Below are 21237 nucleotides of genomic sequence, written 5' to 3'. Positions count from 1 at the left end.
GACGACATTCAAGATGCTACTATCAACGATAAAAGGAGAGAGAGAGAAATTATCGATGACATCTAGGATATTAGAGAAAAATAAATTAGTAGCATATAAATAGGAACAGTAGCAAATAGGATGATTCCATCCTATCCTATCCTATCCTATCCTATCCTATCGATTTGCTTCCAGCTGACCAAACAGCATATCGTGTTTATTCACCCGAGCAAGCTCCCAACTCGAGCTGTTCGCGTCCATGCCTGTCTGACCTAAGCCCCCCAGTTCTTGATGCACACTGTTATCAACTTCACATTGCTATACCCCAACCATGTGCAGCAAATTACAGAGACACAAAAATGCATCATGTCACCTAAAAGTTGGCATGCATACATACATATACATTGCTGATCAGCACAACTAATTCAACCTCTAAACAAGTATCCCAAGAGGATAAAAAAGTTACTGTAGCATAGGCACGACAATTTGGGAAGATACCAGCCCAATCTATCTATCCAAAGAATTTCCATATTCAAGAAAAAAAATATAAGTTCGTCTGTCCCAGGACAACAAAGTCGGGTACCACAGCACCCCACCCGGTCAGCTTTTCTTTGATGTTTTCTTTTAGTTTGATCTCCATATAGCTAGCTCTCTCTCTGAGAATTTTTAACTTGGATGGATTACTAAAATTTGCTCACCAGATTGACCATTTTAATGGCTTCCAGGATACACAACACCAGGATACAAACATGGGAAAATTTGGCGAAACGGAGATCGTCAGGGAGCGGGAGCCACAGCGAAGCTGGTGCCATGTGGGAATATCATAGAAAGGTAGAGTTCAAGAAGCCATTCGGTCAGGTTCTCGCATTACTCTGTCCTGTCCTGCATGATTTTCATTTTACACCTTGCCCAGATGGATTTTGTGTCACGATAGCATAAACTAATAACCCAGACGTTCATTCAGGGAGGTGCGTCCATCACCAGTTTGTCCTGCATGCATTTAATTTCATTAGGTTATTTCCTGAGACACAAGTGATATCTTGGCTTTTAGGTATCAAATAGATTACCTTCGGGAGGTACCCACGACTCATAATCTGGATTGTTGTCAAGAAAAGCTGGCTTTGAAGGCCCAAATACTCGCTTCTCCTGTGAATTATCCTTTCCTTCTAGACCTTTGCTCTTGGACTCTTTGTTTTCATGTACTTCATCTAAAGCAGTGTACCCACGTTTGTGCTTCAGCAGCAGAGCCACAGCATCAGCAGCTGAGGTTTCAGCCACTGACACTTCCACCTTGGGGATTTTATCAACACCCATCCCCATCTCATGGGCAGGCTTTCGTTTTCGTATAATTAGACCAGGACCCGCACAGTCAATCTCTGATCTATTGTCAGACCCAAGAATTTCTTTCCTATCTTTGTAGTCCACAAAATTATCCAATTCATTCTCATCCAAATGAGTTTCCTGTACCATATTCTCTTCTGATGTAATCTCCCTGGTGGCACCAAGCCACTGCGGCTTTACGGCGGTATACACAGGTTTGCTGGCCTCTTGGTCTTCAGTCATGTTCCTGCCTTCTGTATGTTCCACTGCTTGTTTATGACTGGAAGTGTCATCAGGTTTTAAACCAACAGTTGTAGTAGGCACAGTCCCTTGCTTTACGACATGTGTAGGTGCAGTCCCTTGCTTTTGCTCCGATTTTGGTGGCTTCGAGACATTAGGAATGGATTTGGATTTCGATGCTTCTGCTTTGGCATCTCTTTTGCGAGCAGCTTCTCCCATTGGATCAGCAATCTTCAGCAGGTACATTGTTTTCTCCAAATCAGTTTGAAGATCAACCAGCTCATTTTGAATTTTTGTGACTCGGTCATGCACTATCAAATGAGAAAAGAAAAAATAGGTCAGAATCTCATCAATCAAGATTCTCTGCAAGATATATTCATATGCAAATTTCCATCTGTTGCTTATGCACTTGCCACAAGCAAATAACTTGCATCTTCTAGAAGGAAAACAAGGTCAGGAATATGAGACCTAACAAAATGATCAAGATGAGGGACTATAGCTAGGCTGAAAGGAGCAACGGGCACAGGAAATGGGAGGCTTGGAATGTCTTCTGCTAAAAATAACTACTATACTGTCTAATTCTTGATGTTTGTATTGTCACTACAAATTAGATGTACGATATCTGTTTTCACATATAGACCCCATCAGAAAAAGGTCAATGAATAAATACAGCTCAAAATATTATATGATCATGTATATCCTCCAAGATGATGGGTATTTGCATATATACCCCTGTTTAATAGAGGATGTTTCTACAAATTGGTGAAGGAATTGTAGTTTTTGCAGCTTGTAAAGCAAATACAAATATGGTCTTTTCTGAAATTTTAAACGGAAGAGAATTGGGATGCAGGGGTGGTTTTGTTTTGCAATAAGTTTTATTACAGAAAGCCGATAAGTAACAAAAGTTAAATACAGTGTTGCTAATGAAAAACAGGAAGAGGATTAAAAGTTAAATACAGATTTGTTGATGAAAAACAGGGAGCTTTTTGGTGCAAATATGTGCTATTTAATAGGGTGTATATGCCAAGGTTCGCTGTATGTGCTTTTAAACATGGAGGTTAAAAGTTAAATACAAGTGGTACATACCAATCTATCGGTATGCCCCACCGTACCATATGTTGGTACGTCGATACGTACTATACTGAGAGTCGGTTGGTACAATCAATAAAGATCGGTAAAGAACCATGGTATATGCAAATATGAACTTCCATGGTATATATATATATATATATATAAGCATCTGTAAATACTAAAGTAGAAATAGAAGTTTTAGTGATTACCCGTTACATAAGATGTAATTATGTAAATAAATTTAAAGAATAAAATATGAAGTAGTAAAATATGCAAATAAATTATAAAGAATGAAATTTAAGAAAAAGGTACTCTATGTAGAAAAGTAACCCCATACAATGATTTCACAGACCTTAAGTAACAAAAAAATAAAGGATAAATGCTTCAAATCGAACAATGGATAAGATTCTTATCGAGAAAATTTCGTGATCATGCATGCTTGCTAAGAAGCTCACCTAGTTGAGATGACAGCCCAGACATGTAAGCATCAAGGTCATCTCCACCTTCGGTGCTGTTGACAGAGTCAGTCACTCCCTTTTCCTTCTCTTTCAAAAGCAAGGCCTTCTTTTCCTCAATTTGACTAATTATGGTATCCTTTTTGTCGAGAAGAGAATCAGCTGTTTCGACTGATTGCTGTTCACCAGACTTTCGAGCAGCAGGCTTCTTCTTGGTCCGGTCATAGAAATCGTCATCATCACTGGATGATACACAAATTTGTTAGCTTATAGAAAAAGAGGACTGATATGACAGAACTACACAACAAAGGAATACTATGTCCGGTAGAAAGTTGATCCCAATTATCATTCTACCAATGAGAATTCAGGCTCTAACTCTATAGCATCTATGACACCATAATTTCAGTATTAGATAGTCATTTATGCATGGTCCAACTTATGTATAAACTGTTGTGTTGAAATTAATCAAACAATAAGATTGAAGCCCTTTCAAGCCACTGCACAAAGTACCTTCTTTTACCTCATATGTGCTTTGTAGGCATGTCTAGTAGCACCAGTAAAAAAATAAATAATAATTTCCTACAACTAGATGGGAACTAATATGACTGGAACTAGCATCCGCAAAGAACCTTTTTTCCCTGACAAGGGGATCTCACTTCTAAAAGAATGGACAAATTAAAATGAAGAACACTTGGAATTATTGCTTCTTAGACAAGAAACCTTAAATTAAAGTTGTCACTTGTAGTAAATAATGAACAGTACATGTAGAGCAAAATTTAGAATTTAATAGCTTCCAATGAAGAACAAAAGTACATCCTCAATCATACAACTTTGTCCTCAAATTTACACAGGTTATTAGGCTGAACTAACAAAACCACGTAGACTACTATTTACATTAGCATCAAAACATCTCCTTGAGATGAACTTAATAAAAGATGGAGAGAACAGTGAACAGTAATCATAAATCTAAAGCCTAAATTCAGTAGCCTAAGCTAAGGGAATTTATGTAATTAAAATAGTTATTACTTGGTTTCCATGGAAATCTAGAAGATACAATCCAAAAAATGCTGATAACTGAAACAGAAAGCAGCAAGCATCTCATCAATTGTTTTGATGCCAATTTTGTCAGAAAACAACAAAAGTCAAATATATTCCTCTGCAACAGTGACATATTATAGCATTCCCAATCTTCTTTGTGACGTATCTATGTGGAACTTTTCATATCAAAGTATATCAAATAGAATTACAGTTTGTTATTCACCTAATTTTTAAGTATATATTGTTTCAAAGAGATGTACTACAAATTTCAGCATAAATGCTATCGTTTGGACTTTCCATAACAAATGAAAAACATCCATCTAGTGAACTAAATGAACAGTTGGCTTCTCAGAATCTCAGATGCATTTCAAAATAACATATAGGTTCAAAATTTGAAATAAAAATGTTAGAAAACAAAAATCCTATAAAAGGGAACAATATATACCTCAGCATGTCATCTTCATCTTCAACATTCTCTTTCTTCTTACCACAAACTACCTTACCAGATCGAGCACCTACACTTTCTTGAATACTTTCATTCAAAGTCTCTTCTAAGCTATCTAATTCCTCCATAATCTGAGAAATATGTAAGAAATAGTATCTTTGTGACTCATGCAAAAGCCTTCATAGTCAAAAGATCAAGACAGTGTAGACAAGCTAAAAGAATCAATCACCTGAGTTATTCTTTGCTCATTCCGAGCTATCTGTGTTTGCTGACCTTGAGTTAAGCCACCTTGGGCAATGTCTTTTGCTCGTATGGCATCAATCTCCTTTTTCATGTTAGCGACCTTATAGCACCAAAGATCGAAGAAAATTTTTAAGTAATAAAGTTGTTGATCATAAACAATATATCAATGCTATCAAATCCAAAGGCTTGTGTATACACTATAAAAAAGAGAGAAGTACACAAGCAGTTAAACAAAATAAAATTTTACAAATACATTTCAGGGGACAATAATATCATTTTAAGCAGGGTTTGCCATGCCGCAATATACCACCCGATACGGGCACTATGTACCGGTCCGACAAGGGACTGGTACACGGACCACCCTATATCAGACAATCTAGTTAAATTAATAAAATATTAAAAAAATAGTGGGACCCATGTCCAAATCAGTGTAAAAGGGAAAAAAAAAGATATTAGGGCTTGCGAATGTGATCCCTCTTCTCGCATAAAGTGTTGTCGCCTCGCTGTCACCACTTCGCCTTTGCTGCCGCTACTATTTCACCGTCGTGTAAGGTGCCACCACCTCGCCATCGTCACTTCACCTCTGCTGCCACTGCTGCTTCGCCGTTGTTTAAGATGTCGTCACCTCACCATCGCCACTTCCCCACTGCTGTCGCTGTTGCTTCACCATCACGTAAGATGGCGCTGCCACTGCTTCCCAAGTACATGCTGCCGATGCTCTTTTCCTCTTCTTTCTTCATCTGCCTCCACTTCTTCCTCTTCTTCCCTCTTCCTTTCTCCTTCCATCTCTGTTTTACTACCACTCTTGCCACTTCTCTTTCTTTTTCTTCATCGCCAAGCCACTGGTATGCATCGGCATACCATGTGTTGGCATACAGGTACGGATGGTACATATTGTTCCAGCAGTTTGCTGAAACAGGTCCGGTACCCGAAAAGGCAAACCATGGTTTTAATCAAAGCATCTATTAACTTACACCATTTTCTGTGCAAATAAATGAAAAACATAACAGTTTGCACATGCATCTCAAAGTGGAATTCCATGGTATTCATTCATTTTTCAGAAGTAAACTTGTGAAACTTGTACTATATATCTATATGCTGTTATTACTTAGGAACCTGTTGTGTTCACATTATGATCTTCAGCACAAGAATTAAGTATATAAGAGTGTTGGAAGCAAAACAAACCAAACAACTTACCTTCTCCATTCTTTTTATAATTTTGCTACGAGTTTTTTCCTGCCTTTCAGTTAGCTGTCCTTTGTACGTTTGCCATGTTATTTCATCTGCACCATTCTGCAAAATAACCACGGCATCATTGAATCAAAATATTTAATGTAATTTAGATGTCCACAGAGATAGACAAAAGATAGTGAATAGTCTACAACATAATAAGAGAGGGATTCCTAAAAAGGAAAGTCAAAACAATTTTGCCAACCTCTGTGTCTTCTTCAATAGCATCCTCCTGCATGCCCCATGAGATACCATTTGCAAGGGAAGCATCGACTCTTGCCCGTGATAGTGAAGCTTCACGATCGAGCAACTCTTCTCGAATTTTTGCATTCCGTAGTTTCTCCAAATCACCCTCCTACACATTGAAAAGTGAAGTGAAAAGCTAAGAGGGAAAACCCCATAGTATTCAGAAAAAATCTGAATGCAATGAAACAAGCAAGTTACAACTATATCTACAAGCATGTTCTTTACTCATTCAGGCATGCATAATTTGGCAGTTAAAACAGTAAAACAGCAAAAAGGAAACAAAAAAAAGGAAGCATTGTTTATGAAAAGAAAAGGTCAAATTCATGCATTGAAAATATGAAATATCTAGCGGACGATTTTAATTGGTTACATCATATAGAGACAAGATACAGTAAAAAAAGGAGCTTAGATTTATTTGATTCCTAGAGAAAAAAGAAGTTAAAGCTAATTCCCTCACCGTTCCAACCTCAGGGTAATGAGTAACAAGTAGATTTATTAGTCTGAAACAAGTCAGAGAGACATACAGCCATGCATGTTCCTTAAGGCCAATAAAATCTTGCAAAAGAGTTCATGATCCAAATGTTCAGAAGCATCATGAGTTCACTCAAAGTTGGGAAAATAGCATATTTCTGGAGTAATAGTACAACAACCATGTAAACAGAGCTTTTGCAAGAAGTGGTTTCATATGGTGTTTTACTCTCTCATCATTGTTGGCAGGTGGTCCAATCAAAAGAAAAGGCAGAAATCTAATCAATTGCATCTTATAAACAAGTCATCGCGTGTTTTCAAAGTCTTACTGGAGGCATTAACTCAGTTGGTCCTTGGAAAATATATAACCGTGACGACCTGTGGAGAATGCAAAGCAACAACATAAATCAGTAACAGCTTTAAAAAAATATATATCTAAATCACTCTATTCAAGCTTAAACTTTTTATCAAATTGATTGCCAACAATAGAAAGAAACATATCTAAGACACTGTAACTCACATTTCAAGCAAATTTTCAATAACAACACAACCGTGCAACTTAATGTTAGACAACGAAATCATAAGCAACAACTAAAAAAACATAGCAAATAAAATTGTGCGATCAAACTTTACCAATATATCGTTAAAATCAAGGTTTGCCGTATCATATTATACCGCCTAGTATGGACGGTACGTACCGGTCCAATAGGAGACCAGTATGGGCAGTACATACTGGTTTGTCGATATGCTCCACTATACCATATGTCGGTACATCAATATGTTTCATACCAACAGCTGATCGGTACATAGGTATGGGCCGGTAAGAATAACTATGGTTAAGATCAAATAAGGATGCCACATACATTAGTACAAATGACACAAGCCAGCCAAGGGCAATGACACAATGGCAAGATACCAACTGGCAAGACTCGATTTATAGGATACTTGGTAATGCAATAATGTACCATTCGAAGGCTAACCAGCGAGAAACAGCAAGGGCATCCATCCCGTAATAGTTCTAGAAGCAGGATCAACTGCTCTGAACTCAGTGCTATGAACTGCAAACTAATTGGACAAGCCCAAATCATGTCAAACAGTATCAAGTCAAATTGTCCTAGTTAAATCTAAGCCTGAAAATATTACACATAAACCCATTATATACACACTTTGAAATTGACTTCACTTGAAGTCAGAGACATAAAAATAATCTGGTTAAGCTTGCCTATTAAGAATGTCAAAGAGCACTCTGAAAGATGTCAACAAATGTGAATTTTTATCCCAATTTTTATGGGACAAAGTTGTTGGCACTTGGTACAACAGTATGTTAGTTTACAATAGAGAAACATATTGTCTTGGGTTAGTAGCATATGGAGTTGAAGCAGACCAGTTTGGGTACCTTATCAAAGGGACAGTGACAGTAATTAGTTAGAACTTAGAACTTAGTAAAACTTGCAAAGAGTGAGAGAGAGAGGATGGGGTCACAGAGAGACGAAAAAAAATATAGAACCCATTTATTCTGTTTTAATTAATTATTTAAGACAGGCATTATATATCTTCTTTAGGAAAAGAATCCCCAAAACACCTACAATAAACAACTCAAACACTTCAGAAAATTTTATGGTTTTATACTGTTAAAAAAATTGTTAGGTTTATGAACCATAAAAAATAGTAGAAAAAGAATATGTTTGTTCGTGCAAAACTTTCAATGATAAACTTACCAACATACCAAACCAAATAAAAGGAAATGGAAGAAGCATGCAACAGAAAACATCAGATTGATTCAGGGCATTAATAAATCAACTTACATGCCAAACCGAATAACATCGCCAACATGAAGTTCTGTGTAAACCTTCTTCTTTACCTGAACATGATTACAGAACTAAGAATACTGGTGACAAATCAAAATTCTGATTGAAAAATTAAAAACTCTAAGTATATCTTTGATATTACTTGCAAAAAACAATAGGCTTTTGTCGAAAGTTGAGACATAAGACATGAAACAAAACATCTGAGCAAACTTTACAATTCAATTTAGACAACACATCTGGAAAACATGCTTCATCTGACACACATGGCAATCTCTAAGATTAGATGTGAGGCAAAGTATTGAGGCAGGACCATGCGCAGACCTCAATGACCAAATTGGTCATAACTCAAAAATCCATAGTGGCATCAATCAATGGTCAAACGCACTAGGCATTATATAGCACCAAGATCACTTATTACCTGAGGAACTGGATGATTGCCCAAGTAAAGCAAGACATTTACTTTACAAAAATTACAAAAAAATAAAATTAGGAATACAAAATAATCATTAAACAAGAAGTTTGATAGATAGACGACATATATATATATATATATATATATTTGTGTGTGTGTGTGTGTGTTATTGTTTTACTCATTAGTTGTTTTGTCAAAAAAGATGCAAGTGACTATATTTGGGTCTAGTGCATCACTTTAAATAATTGTACTGCCATCCAGAATCATATTTAATGCTTTTTGATAATGATTCCTTTCAAGGGCCTTTAGTTGAAATTAATTAATTTATTAATTGAGTCATGGAGAGAGGGAAGAAAGGAGGAGGAGGGAAAGAAGATAGAAGGGGAGAACAACAGCAGAAGCACCGAAGAGAAGATAGAAAAAGTGGGAGGAAAGAGAGAAGCCAATGGCCAGGAGAAGAGAGAAGAAGAGTGAAGGAATAGGGAAGATAGGGCATCAGCAATGGATGGAGAACACCCACGGAGGAGGGGAGAAAGAAAAGGGAGGAAAGTGGTAAAAGGGAGAGAAAAGAATAGGATATGTGTTGGACAGTGAGGCAAGGCAGAGTCATTAGTGGAAAATTGACAACAAAAATGCTAGGACATAATGAAGGCGATAAGTGCAAAGGATTAGATTTACATTAAGCCAAGGGGAGAGGATTGGATTTGGACTAGGTTGGAGGATTTAAATCACTTGGGCCAACCTAGGCGAGTGCCTGGAACACCCATCATCTCCAACAGAGTACTGCCTAAGTAAGTTATTAGATAAGGAGTGAAGACATGGCCAATGGTGGAAAATAGAGATTTAAAAAGCGCTAGGCACTAAGGTTCAAAAACGCCCGAGGCGCTAGGCGCTCACTCGAGCGAAACAAGGCGCTAAAATATAAAAATATATAATATAATTAATAACTATAATTATTTAAATAAAAATATAATATTAAATTAAAAAAAATCTTACAGGATCACAATATCACGTTAACAAAAAATCTCATAATTCAAAACAATAACAATAATTTCAAATAAATAAAAATTAACAGTATTAAAAGTAAAATAATATATTATTAATCTAATAAATAAAAAATATTGTTACTAGTATACTGTTAACAGTATACTATCGAGTCGATGTGAGAAGAGGGAGTAAAAGTAATAGTAGCGGCAGCGAGAGCGACGATAGTGGCGAGTAGCGACAACAACGACGAGCAACAGTAGTGGCAGCGACAACGATAGCGGTAGCAGCGAGCAGCGACAATGGTAACGGTAGTGGGGGCGCAGTGTAAGAGTAAGACTGAGAAGAGTAAGAGTAAGAGGAAGGCGGAGGCTGCTGATTGAGAGTAGCAGCAGCAGTAGCATCGAGGAACGACAACGGGAGAGGGAGCGGCGAGCGACGACAGTGACAGGGACAACGATAGCACCGAGCAGTGGGAGCAGTGATAGTGGCAGCAGCGAGCAGCGAGAACGGGGAGTGACGATAGTGGCAGTGGCAGCGATAGTAGTGAGCAGGAGCGATGACAATGGCAGCGACAGCGGTAACAGCGGCAACGGGAGTGGGAGTGGCGAGAAGGGTTAGGGTTGGGAAGTCACGAGAGGAAAGCTGATATCGGTGCTTTAGTTGGTTCGATTAAACCAACTAAAGCACCGGACCTAAAACATTGGTTCGGTCGCTTGGTTTAACTTGGGCGCTTGCCCGAAGCGCTCGGCGCCTGGGCTCAAGCGAGCGCCCAAGCGGCGGCTCTTTGAAGCACGCAGCCTGGAAATGAAGCGAGGCACTCGGGCCTCGCCTCGCCCGAGCGCCTAGGCAAGCACCCAAACGCCTATTGAAATCGCTGGTGGAAAATAGGCAACAAAATGCTAATAAAGAACACCTCTATCAGTCGCGGGGAGTTTCGGTTTAGATTAGGCCGGGAGGAAAAGATTGGATTCAGATTAGGCCAACCTGGATGAGCACCTAACATGAGCCTAGGAAATGCCCAATTGAAGGCGCCTCATACAGGACCCATCAAAGCATCGGTTAGACAACGTGAGTCAATTAGGATTAGTGCAAAAAGCACCTATTAGAAACAACAAAGGAATATTTGATTACTAATTATTCAACCAAAGATATCACTACAGGAAAAAGAAAAAAACCACATGACCAGCCACAAATACTTGGGACATTAAGTTTTATTATTTTGATTGTAGTACACAATGGTTACCCTAAGGACAAGCCTAAATACAAGATAAGATGGGAGACCTAGGTTGGAGTCTCAAAAACAATCTCTACGAAATACACCCTCCTCAGACCCCACATTGATGGGAGTCTTTGCACTGGGTTTACCCACTCAATAATTACTTAAAACATATAAATGCAATTCCTTGACCAGAAATAGAAATTACGAGGAAAATTTTGGTTTCGCTACATTCATATGACATTTTCGTTTCTCACTGTATTTTATTAAGATAATATTTTTAGAGGTCAAAATGAAGCCAAAAAGCATAAATCAATACCTGCATTTTGTTGATGAATGTTCCGTGTGTACTACCAAGATCATAAAGCAAAACTTCATCTTTCTTAAACTGCAGAACTGGAAGATACATAAAAAAAAAAGTGATTATGCGTTCAGGATTAAAAAATATTTCACATAAAGATAATCCAGTAGCAGTAGATAGTAATATCATCAATGATGTCAAACAAAATCCTTAACAACAAAGAGTGTCCTAAGCCAAGCAAAGATAAGATCCCACCTTATGTAAACCATTTGTAAAGATAAATCACAGTAATCGAAATAGTGTATAATTTGTTTGGATAAAAATTCACAATGCCAGCGAATATGCAACTCAAGGAGGGAAGAGGAATGACTCAACAGACATTCCGTCGAGCATCTTGCCTACAACTCAAAAAGAAAAGTTCACATAAGTGCAAAATTTTTTAAAGTATTCCAATTCCAACACACTGGTCTAAAAATCTGCCTTGAGACAATGAATTTGAACACTATATCATATGAAGTACACAAGCCTCAAATGGCCAAGCATGCACTACTTCATTGCATCAATGCAAATCCTTCTGATATCCCAGCCGTTTGGGAATTGCCAGAGGGAGGGATATCAGTTAGTTGCAACAGGAGCATACATGGGGCATACCTGGTGGGTCAGGAAGGTGGAAGTGCACAGCGATCGGCAAATGAGGCAAAGACAGCTGCTTGGCCTCACCACTTCTCTACACCTTTGGCCATGATAGCAAGGACACAATAGGCAGCATAAAAAAATATGGAGCTCCAACAGGAGTAGCAGCAGAAACCAAACAACTATAATGGATAAAGGTGATACAGAGGTGTAATTATTGGAAGCGGAGGAGGAGGAGGAAGAGGAAGAGGAAGTGGAGGATAAAATAGAGGTAGGAAGAAAGGAGTCATGAGAGAGGAGGGTAGAGGTAAGACAGGAAGATGACAAGAGAAAAGAGCAACTAGGAGAAAAGAGAAGAGAGAGTTCTTAAATGATCACTAAAGAGCTCCCGATAGAGAAGAAAACATCCTAAATGAGTTTGCTGGTTTCAGTTCTTAAAAATAGGTTTGGAGTTACCATTTCCGTAAACTGAAACAGCATTAACTCCACAGCCACATAGATGTATTTGTTCTTTTAAACAAAAAAAAGTTGTTCTTGAGAACACAACCCCTAGCAAAGTACCAAAAAGTTGAGACAACCAATAACAAAGCCTCAAAGGAATTCCAACAACTAGTATTTGAAGGCCAACCAAATCTCTGATCAACAATGTGGGAAGGGGAACCAATGACCGGTCAGATCCATGGGTGATGATAGTGGGACGGAAGTGGAAAAGGAGATAGGTGGAAGAAACAGAATACTGTACATTGTACAATAAAAAAGGGAGTGTTGCAAGGAGAAACCAACTGGCATTGAGAGTTTTAGTGTGTTTCAACTGATTTGTACTGAACCATGGTGAAATCCAAGAATTCCAACCAATTTGGTTGCTGTCAAATGATTTCACCAAAATCAAATGGTCCGCCCTGTATAAGAAAATTTTTGTTAAACAACACTCACTAAAATCAACTGTTCCAGAACCTCAAATCCATGTTAGTGGCACCCAATTTACCAAGGGAATAAGATAGAAGGTTTTTCTAAAAGTTAAGTCAGAAAATAATGCACTGACCTAATTATGGATGATCTTCAATGGAACTTCTAAGGCACATTTTTTGAAATATCACAAGTTTAGTCTACAAGATAAGCTGATTTTACTAGGGGATTCTGAAGATAAGATTAAAGAATGGGGAAAAAGTATACAAAAAGAATCAAATGCATGCATATGCACATGCACCTTATAGAAGCTCATCTAGATCCCCCCTGTAATATGTGTATCCATTTCCAAAAACCACAATTTTGGAGGTTTCAGATCTTATCATGTAACAACTGTTGGGAGAGACAGAAATACAGAAGAGCGACATGGCAAAATTTATACTAGCTCCTAAAAGAAGGAACAAAGTCAAAATAATGACAACTTATCCCAGCAAAAGTCTATGGTATATTTAACATTGTCAAAAACTAAGTTGCCTATAAAAGGCAAATCTCAATTTGTCATGCTCGATACATCCTTGATCTCACATAAGAGTTGCTTCTTCTCTTGTTGCAATTCAAATTGCCTAATACAACAATCATTAAAAACCATATACAGGGAAGAAAAAGACCTACAGTTACCTATGTCAGAATTAAACGAACTTTTTGGCCCGGACTACCATTATTTAGCAAACCTACAAGCATTTCAAAGTAAGCTAACTGTTTAAACCTGGACTGCAACTACTGAAACCACTACAATATGCAATAAAGTTCAGCAACAAAATGACAGTAGATGCATTTATGAAGTAAAAACAACAAGCATCACAAACCTGCATGGAACCTGGAGATGGTTGGATGTTCCAACACAAAATCACAAGAATCAATGCGTCCAAACATATATGCTCCTTTTTGCGACCTGGATCATAAGAATTTGTTTAGAAACCAACCGTTGCACCTTAACTAACCAGCAGTTGCTTTTCATACAACTTCTAGTACAGCACTCGATGAAATTAGATCTAGATGCAGCAGACAGCCCTTAAAGCTGTCACAAGATATGCATAGCCATTTCAAGAGCACATATACTAGTACCATAAAAGCAAAAAACAGAAAAATACAAACAACAAGAAGTAACCAGAGGATACTAAAAAAGATCACTGTAACATTTACATATTCTCCATGGTAAATCAATTTTGTCTAACAAATCCTTAGAGTAGTAGTACAATATTTAAAGAAGATCTTGTTTATTATCTTAGATATTGGCAAGAATTACACCAACTACCACAACAAGCTGTAGTTCCCATCTATTCTGGCAGCCGTGTTTCTCTCCTGCAGTTGAGCTTTGCAAAGGAAAATATCACTAGTCAAGTCAAAGACTGACGAGTTTTATTCCTCATCTGTCTTTCTTGTCACCACTCATCTTATCCTCACATAGCTGGCACATTTTCTAGGTTTCCTTCAAACATGGCCAGATGACCTTAACAAGTTTTCACACGTCTTCCCTGTTGGTGACACCCAAATTTTTACTTATATCTGTCCTTTCTATATTCTCATCTTTGCAACATCAACCCTGCTGTTTCTTAACAGCCACTGTTTGCTCAATATGCATAACTAGTCTTATAACTCTTATAACTGTATGTCTTACAAATAATTTCTTGTAATCAAACTCAATTTCAATACGCACAAGTCCAAGAGATCAATTGTAATGAGTTTGTGGTTATGTTTGTAACTAGTCAAACTATGGTTTAGATCAGAAGTCAAATTAGGAGCTACTACTGGTTCTCTTTAAATCATATAAAGGTTAAATAATTTGAACTATGAATGGGCTAAATTAATGGGACAATTGGCTAATTCTTAATCTGTTTAACACCCAGAATTGGTGACAAAAGATGCCAATAATCGGTCATGATATATCATGTAAAAGACTGCTGTTAAAATTTAGTCTCTGTATGATATAACCAACCATATGGATAATTTGATACAATTATAAGAAAAAATGAGGCCATTCCATATAGGTTACTTTAGATTCTCCGGATTAATTAAAGTCCAGCTGCTAGCTTTATTTTCTTATCAAAAAGCGACTTGTTTATCTGAAAAAAGTTTTAGGCACAAATAAAAATGAACTTATAAAAAGGCATTTACTTTGTTTGGTCTTCAGCAGTATCCAGTCAGGTTGATACCTATTAAGGTCCTAAAGAGTGCAACAAGGCTGATTAACCATTAAATCCTGTGTTATATATCGATATTATTTTAAATCAAAGATTTCCTTTTTCTTCTGGCACCAGTCTTCTTTTCCCTTTGTTATGCTTCACCCTTCTTTCATCTCTCTCCCGCAGTATCTATCTGTTCTTTCAATCAAGTACAGCTTTTAGTGTTGTTCTTAACAACATAATTTTCTTTTGGCTACAATTCCATAATTACACAGCTTTCTGGTGGTCACTGCTACAGAATCACTTCATCCATCATATAGCATCTTCCAGGTGGCCCTAATCTCACAAAGGCTGCATTACAACCTTAAGTGACATTCGAGAGTCAGATGAAATACCCCAAATGTCCTCCCCATTTGTCCATCCTGCTTAAACTATGTAACTAATAGTTTCTTCATTCCCCTTTCTACTGAATAATAGATCATTAAAGTTTTTTTCTTTTCGAGACTAACTTGTCTATAACTATTCATTTCTCTTGCTATTACTAATGTTACATTTTTCATATATTTGATATTAGTCCTACTTAGTCTAAAACTCTTAATTTCTAAAATGCTTTTTATACATTCTATTTAGTTGATCGTAACCTGAATTTATTTAATTAACATCATTAATAAATTTATACATTCAGAAAGCAAACTGGTGAAGAATAATACTTAATTCTCAATACTTGCTAGTCTTAATCGCCCTAACAGTTGTAGCTAGTCCCTCGTACATGTACATAACCACTTCTATCTGTTCACCAAGCTGATTTCTTTTAGCCACCATATTAAATATCTAAAGATTATATCATAATACATTTTTATGAGTTATTTAAACCATATGCAACTTTATTCTTTTCTCTATATTTTCTCAATATATACCCATTTACTAAATTGATCTTCCCATGAAGAAACCAAAATAAATATTGAAAAGACTTGTTTCACATTTTAACCTCTGTTTAATCACTCATCCATAATTTCAGAATACAGCTTATTGGCCAATTCCCATGACAGTTCATGCAACTTTAGATATATCCTTTGTTCTTAAGAATCTATACCAAGAACCATCAAATGTTTTATTAGTTTTCAAAAAAAAAAAATTAGCTAAATTGATCAAGCAAGATGAACCTTGATCTCCCAAGAACTTCAACACCTCAATAAGGATAAATATGGATGTTGCACTTTCATCTATTTTCAACTCCATCCTTTTATTATGTTTTTTTGATAGTAAGCCTTCGAGCTAAAGTTAGGTTGTTCCTTTACAACCTACAGGCTACAGGACCAAATTCAAGTCAAGGAAGCTACTTCTCTGTTTGCAAGGTTGAGGCTACATATGTTGGTCCTCCCCAAAGACCACATCGGATTGAGTCTCATGAAACAGACAGGTCCTTTTATTATTTCTTTTTTTCCTTACATTCACTAGTTGTCCAAATATAGTTCCAGATTTCAACAATACTTCCTAGTTCTCTATCTAAAGAAAGACTAGATTGGGAAATTAGGGCTCCCAAGTTGCATGCGTTATTGAGGGAAGCTATTGATAATAACTTTGACATTGCCCTAGGAACCACAAAATAGGATGTGAACACTCTTAAACGGCAACTATCACTCCCAAACATAAGATAACTTAAGGTGAAGCACATGCAATTTATAAGGGATGGAACATGCACTCCACTAACAATGCAAACCTCAACACAACTATATGGAAGAAAACGCAAATAGAGATTTTTCCTTCATCCAAGAAGCGCAAGACGAAACACTTGTAATCAACTCACAGCAGAAGAAAGATGAGATCCAAGAAAAAGATTAAAACTTTGAGGGCAAGAAAGGGCTAACACGTCCAACTGTTCGATGATGATGCCGTCCTTGAGGACCTCGAGGAAGAAAGGTTGCGCGGGGGGCTCGCTCCACGATGGAATCGAGTAAGGAGCAGCCGAATTTCCGCTCTGAGATCCAGAGGAAGATGAATTAGAGGCACTAGGACTAGGTTTTTCAAGATCCTTCGCTTCTGATTCCGGAGCGATGCTCTCCGCTGCGACACCTCCGTCCTGCTGCGAACAGGCTAGCCCGTCCTTGTCATTGGATGGATCGCCATCAGTGAGTTCGGGATTAGGGTCAGGTTTAGGGTTTCGCGGAGCCGGAGGACCCATAGGAACCTTCATGGCTGCAGAGAACAATAGAAACCAAGGGGCGGGGGCGGGGGCGGGGGTGCGGGTCTGCGATGAACAGAGGGGAAAGAGGGAGGAGAAGGGAGTGTGCGATGGCGAAGGAGGAAGAGAGAGAGATACCGGGAGGGGAAGACGTCACCGCCGACTGTCGCGCCGCGGGGGTTTGGTTCGGGTTCGAAATGTGACTCAGGTTCGATGCGGATTTTAATGATTCGGGCGTCTGACCCGTCGAACCGCCTCCGGTCGAATTCGTGGGGCCCACCCCACTTATCGGATGCTGATGTAACAAAAATTGAAATGTCAGATGAAATTATTTTGGATGCCAAAATGACTAAATGCTTCGACATGTAAAATGAAACGACAGTTTTCCTATGACCGGTGAGGCATTATATCGATCGTCTCATAGCAATCAATATATAGAAATCGTTATAAAAGATTTAGTATCGTTTGTGATCTGAAAAAATATATAGAAAACGAATCTCAAAATCAACAGGGATTTTCTACTGTAAGAAATTCCTTTTGAAGAACTTAAATCGTCATCGATTTAAGATGGTTCAATAGTGCAGTCAGTATGCAATTAGGTTTACACTTTTGTCTCCAGGAAGCACTTGCAATCCTAATTTTCAGCTGACAACATGGTGCTTTCCCTGCACAGCAGCAACATAGGAACTATAGAGAGCAGTAAATTTCTCCTTGTACGGGAAAAGATATTTGTTCATGAACTTCTGCTCGGTTAGTCGCATGACATATGAAAGGCCATGTCCTTTATCCAGAAATTTATTCTGCTCAAGAAAATTTACAACTTCATGTCGCGGTCTCAACCTCTTCTCCAAGCTATATGCAAGAATCCCAGGATAGCAAATGATATACTGCAGCTCACAACCAGCTTCCTTCATCAGGAATGTCATCTTGTCAGATATGTTCTTCTTTGAGAGTTTCCAAACACAAGGGTTATTCCTGAGTATGGCAACGATGTCTGGCTGGGACCAACCAAAGCTCTTCAAGGTTGCAAAGGTAGCATCACACTTAGATCTGCTTATGTTCAAGACAGCAAGAAGTGCATGAGGGAACATTGCACAATCACGTGGCACACCCAACTCCTCAACATGTTCGATAACTTCCTTAATAAATATGTTTTTTCGAACAACAAAACCCGGCATCATCACCACCATACGCGCGATGCGTTCATCGCTGATGCCACATTCCCTTAAGAGAGATATATTGGGCTCTATCTTCTGAGCTAAGCTAGAAGTAAGAAGAAATCGGTTCCTCCTGCAGGCTTTCAGTAACCTCTCATTAGAACCAAGTAGTGACCTCAAGAAGTTCAACTGCGGTTGGATATTATGTAACAGTATAGTCGGACATGTTGAAACCAACTGAACTATTTCGGTAACAGAAAATCCCATGTCCTGCAAAGATCTCATCCTGGGCTTCAGCGTAGTCTCTACCTTAGCACGCAGCAACCGGGGTGCCTTCTGGGTAAGTTTCATGACTTGTACATCGCTCCAACCGTTCTGCTTAAAGAACTCGATGAAAAGATTAGAAGAATTTTTACGACAGGTGTGATACTTGGGTGTTTTTGCAGCCTTTTCTGAGGAAAGTTCACATGTTTGAAGGGGCTTGACCACTAAAAAGTTGGATCTGTGCTCTGAACTCTGGTCTTTGGCAGTGGAAAAGTTAAACAGGCTGCAAAGTTGATAGGAGGAAAGATAAATGGAGGAATTGTTACATGGGAAAAGGCAAAGGAGCCTTTTTTGCAACAAATACATCATCTTTTGAAGCAGTATCGTGTGCTGTTTGCAGAAAAATACAAAAAAACTAATCTAATCGCTGCCCTCTCTAAGTCCAACTCCTCTTCTACCTCAGATCAAGCACATCCAAACTAAATATATTTTCTGTATCTGCTTCCAACCAAAAGGAAGGTGAAACTTCAAGCTGATCATCTGTATCAGATAAAATTCCTCACATAAATCCACCTGCCATCAGTTCCCATAAACCATTTCTTTCAGATTTAAGTCTCTAAATGGTGTTTGAGTGTTGATTAAGAGTACCTTTGATCATTTACTTATTACCATGCTCACATCCAAGCTATTAACCACCACTGAAATAATGTCTTGATATGACACATGCACACTAACACAACCTTCCGCTATTTATCTATTGTAGGTTAGCAGCTTTAGAAACTGTGAAGCACAACACTATATCCCTGCAGATATTGAAAAATGATATCAAATGTATTTTCATCATATATGCGGCATAAGAGTGACAATGGCATTTACTATGATGATCGGATACAGATGATGTTCAACTTTGTACTAATAGGTTGAACATCAGTCGATGACTTGCAATGGGTACTTCAGCATTAAGATTAGGTGGAAGATGCATAATGCTTTGTCTAACATCAGATTCACTAATGTCCTACAACTAAAACCTGAAACATTTCAAATGAGCACTTACAGAATAATTGATCCTTTTCAACATGAATGTAAAGAGATGATTTTGTTACAGGTCTAACTAGACTGGTAATTAGAAAAAACACTGCTTAAGAAATTAACAACAGTAATTTGTGAGGTTCAACATGCTAAAGAAGCCACTGTTGATGATGTGCAGGGAAAGCACATATAATTAGCGGCGAAGGAGGAAGAGGAGGAGGGGGAGGAGTAAGAGAGAGATACCGGGCGCTGTAACCGTTCGCCGACGGAGAGGAAGCCGCAGAATGCACCGTTCTCCGTGGAAAACGCCGCAGCGATAAGAGCTCGACGGAGGAAGATGCCGCCGCAGCTGCCGCCTTTCGCCAAGGAAAACGCCGCAGTCGTGGTCGCTGTGGAGAAGGAGACAGTTTCACCGCTGCATTTAGGGCACGGGTGCGGACTTTGAGGATGCCGTCTCATATGGTTCGATCGAACCAGAGTTCCAAATTGACTTGACTTGGGCTCGACACAACATGAATCAGGCGACCCGGTTGAACTCACCCGCCCGGCCCACTTATCGGGCGCCCGGTGTCGTCAATTGCTTCAGCTATAGTATATAGTAATGAACTTTCAGCAACCAATCATTGATGAAGAAAAATTACAGCAATTCCGAAATTATCGTTTCTAGTTTGGCAAAATTTAGAATAAAAAATCAAACCCCAATTTTGATTCTAGTTTGAAATGATATTTGTAATTATTTATTTAAAAAATATGATTAAAAAATCACAATTTTATTTTTAAATTTTGAAAAATGAATGTAAAACTATAATGAGTGTAAATGTATAATGATATAATAAAAAAATTAATATAAAATTATAAATATTTAGTTCCTTACGTTCCGATCATCCTTTCAATTGATATGTTTAATAGAAAATCATTGTCCTCAGATATCAGATTTTACTTCGACATAAGAGATAAAGGAATCTTAACAATTAGATGGAGTAAATTAACCATAAAAAAACAAACAAAGGGATTAAAGTGCACAAGAAAAAAGGATCTAACTATATAAACAATTAGACAGAAACATCTAGAACTAGCAGCACAACCATGTTTAAGTTCCTACTAGTTTTGCAAACACACAAAGACTTCATGGCTCATGTTATCTTGGAGTTCCACAAATTCATTTGTTTATCTTAGACACTATCCCTTCTTCTTGCCTTTGAGTTCATGTGTAGCTTGCTCAGATATAGTGTTCAGTGGTTGACTAAAAGCACATTTGCAATTGCACTTCTCCATGAAATTTCTTCGGGTTACATCACATCTGAAAACTTTTAAAGCCAAGGAAATGCCTCTTTGTGAAATGAGATGGCACTTTTTATCTGCAAAAATGGCAAATCACAGAACAAATGCATATTGAAAGCTCTGCTACAAGTTTATAGATCTCA

General features: G+C 38.0%; 2 protein-coding genes across 2 annotated transcripts; both read right to left on the bottom strand.

Annotated features, from left to right (window-relative positions):
* Positions 1-348: 348 nt before the first annotated feature.
* On the bottom strand, positions 349-20380 carry LOC135625592 (uncharacterized). Its single transcript, XM_065130592.1, has 13 exons — positions 20057-20380; positions 17050-17658; positions 13865-13950; positions 11478-11554; positions 8541-8596; positions 7065-7113; positions 6227-6376; positions 5989-6084; positions 4778-4891; positions 4549-4679; positions 3066-3307; positions 1047-1850; positions 349-969 (listed from the first exon to the last, which is right to left on the bottom strand). The coding sequence occupies exons 2-13, from the start codon at positions 17373-17375 to the stop codon at positions 920-922; spliced, it is 2181 nt and encodes a 726-aa protein (XP_064986664.1). The 5' UTR covers positions 17376-17658; positions 20057-20380; the 3' UTR covers positions 349-919.
* On the bottom strand, positions 18005-18871 carry LOC135586230 (transcription termination factor MTERF5, chloroplastic-like). Its single transcript, XM_065130920.1, has one exon. The coding sequence runs from the start codon at positions 18869-18871 to the stop codon at positions 18005-18007; it is 867 nt and encodes a 288-aa protein (XP_064986992.1).
* Positions 20381-21237: the final 857 nt, after the last annotated feature.

Source organism: Musa acuminata, chromosome BXJ2-10 (assembly GCF_036884655.1).
Source record: "Musa acuminata AAA Group cultivar baxijiao chromosome BXJ2-10, Cavendish_Baxijiao_AAA, whole genome shotgun sequence".
NCBI classification, from domain to species: Eukaryota; Viridiplantae; Streptophyta; class Magnoliopsida; order Zingiberales; family Musaceae; genus Musa; species Musa acuminata.
The sequence above is the reverse complement of the archived record's forward strand: the minus strand, read 5'-3'. Positions and strand labels throughout refer to the sequence as shown.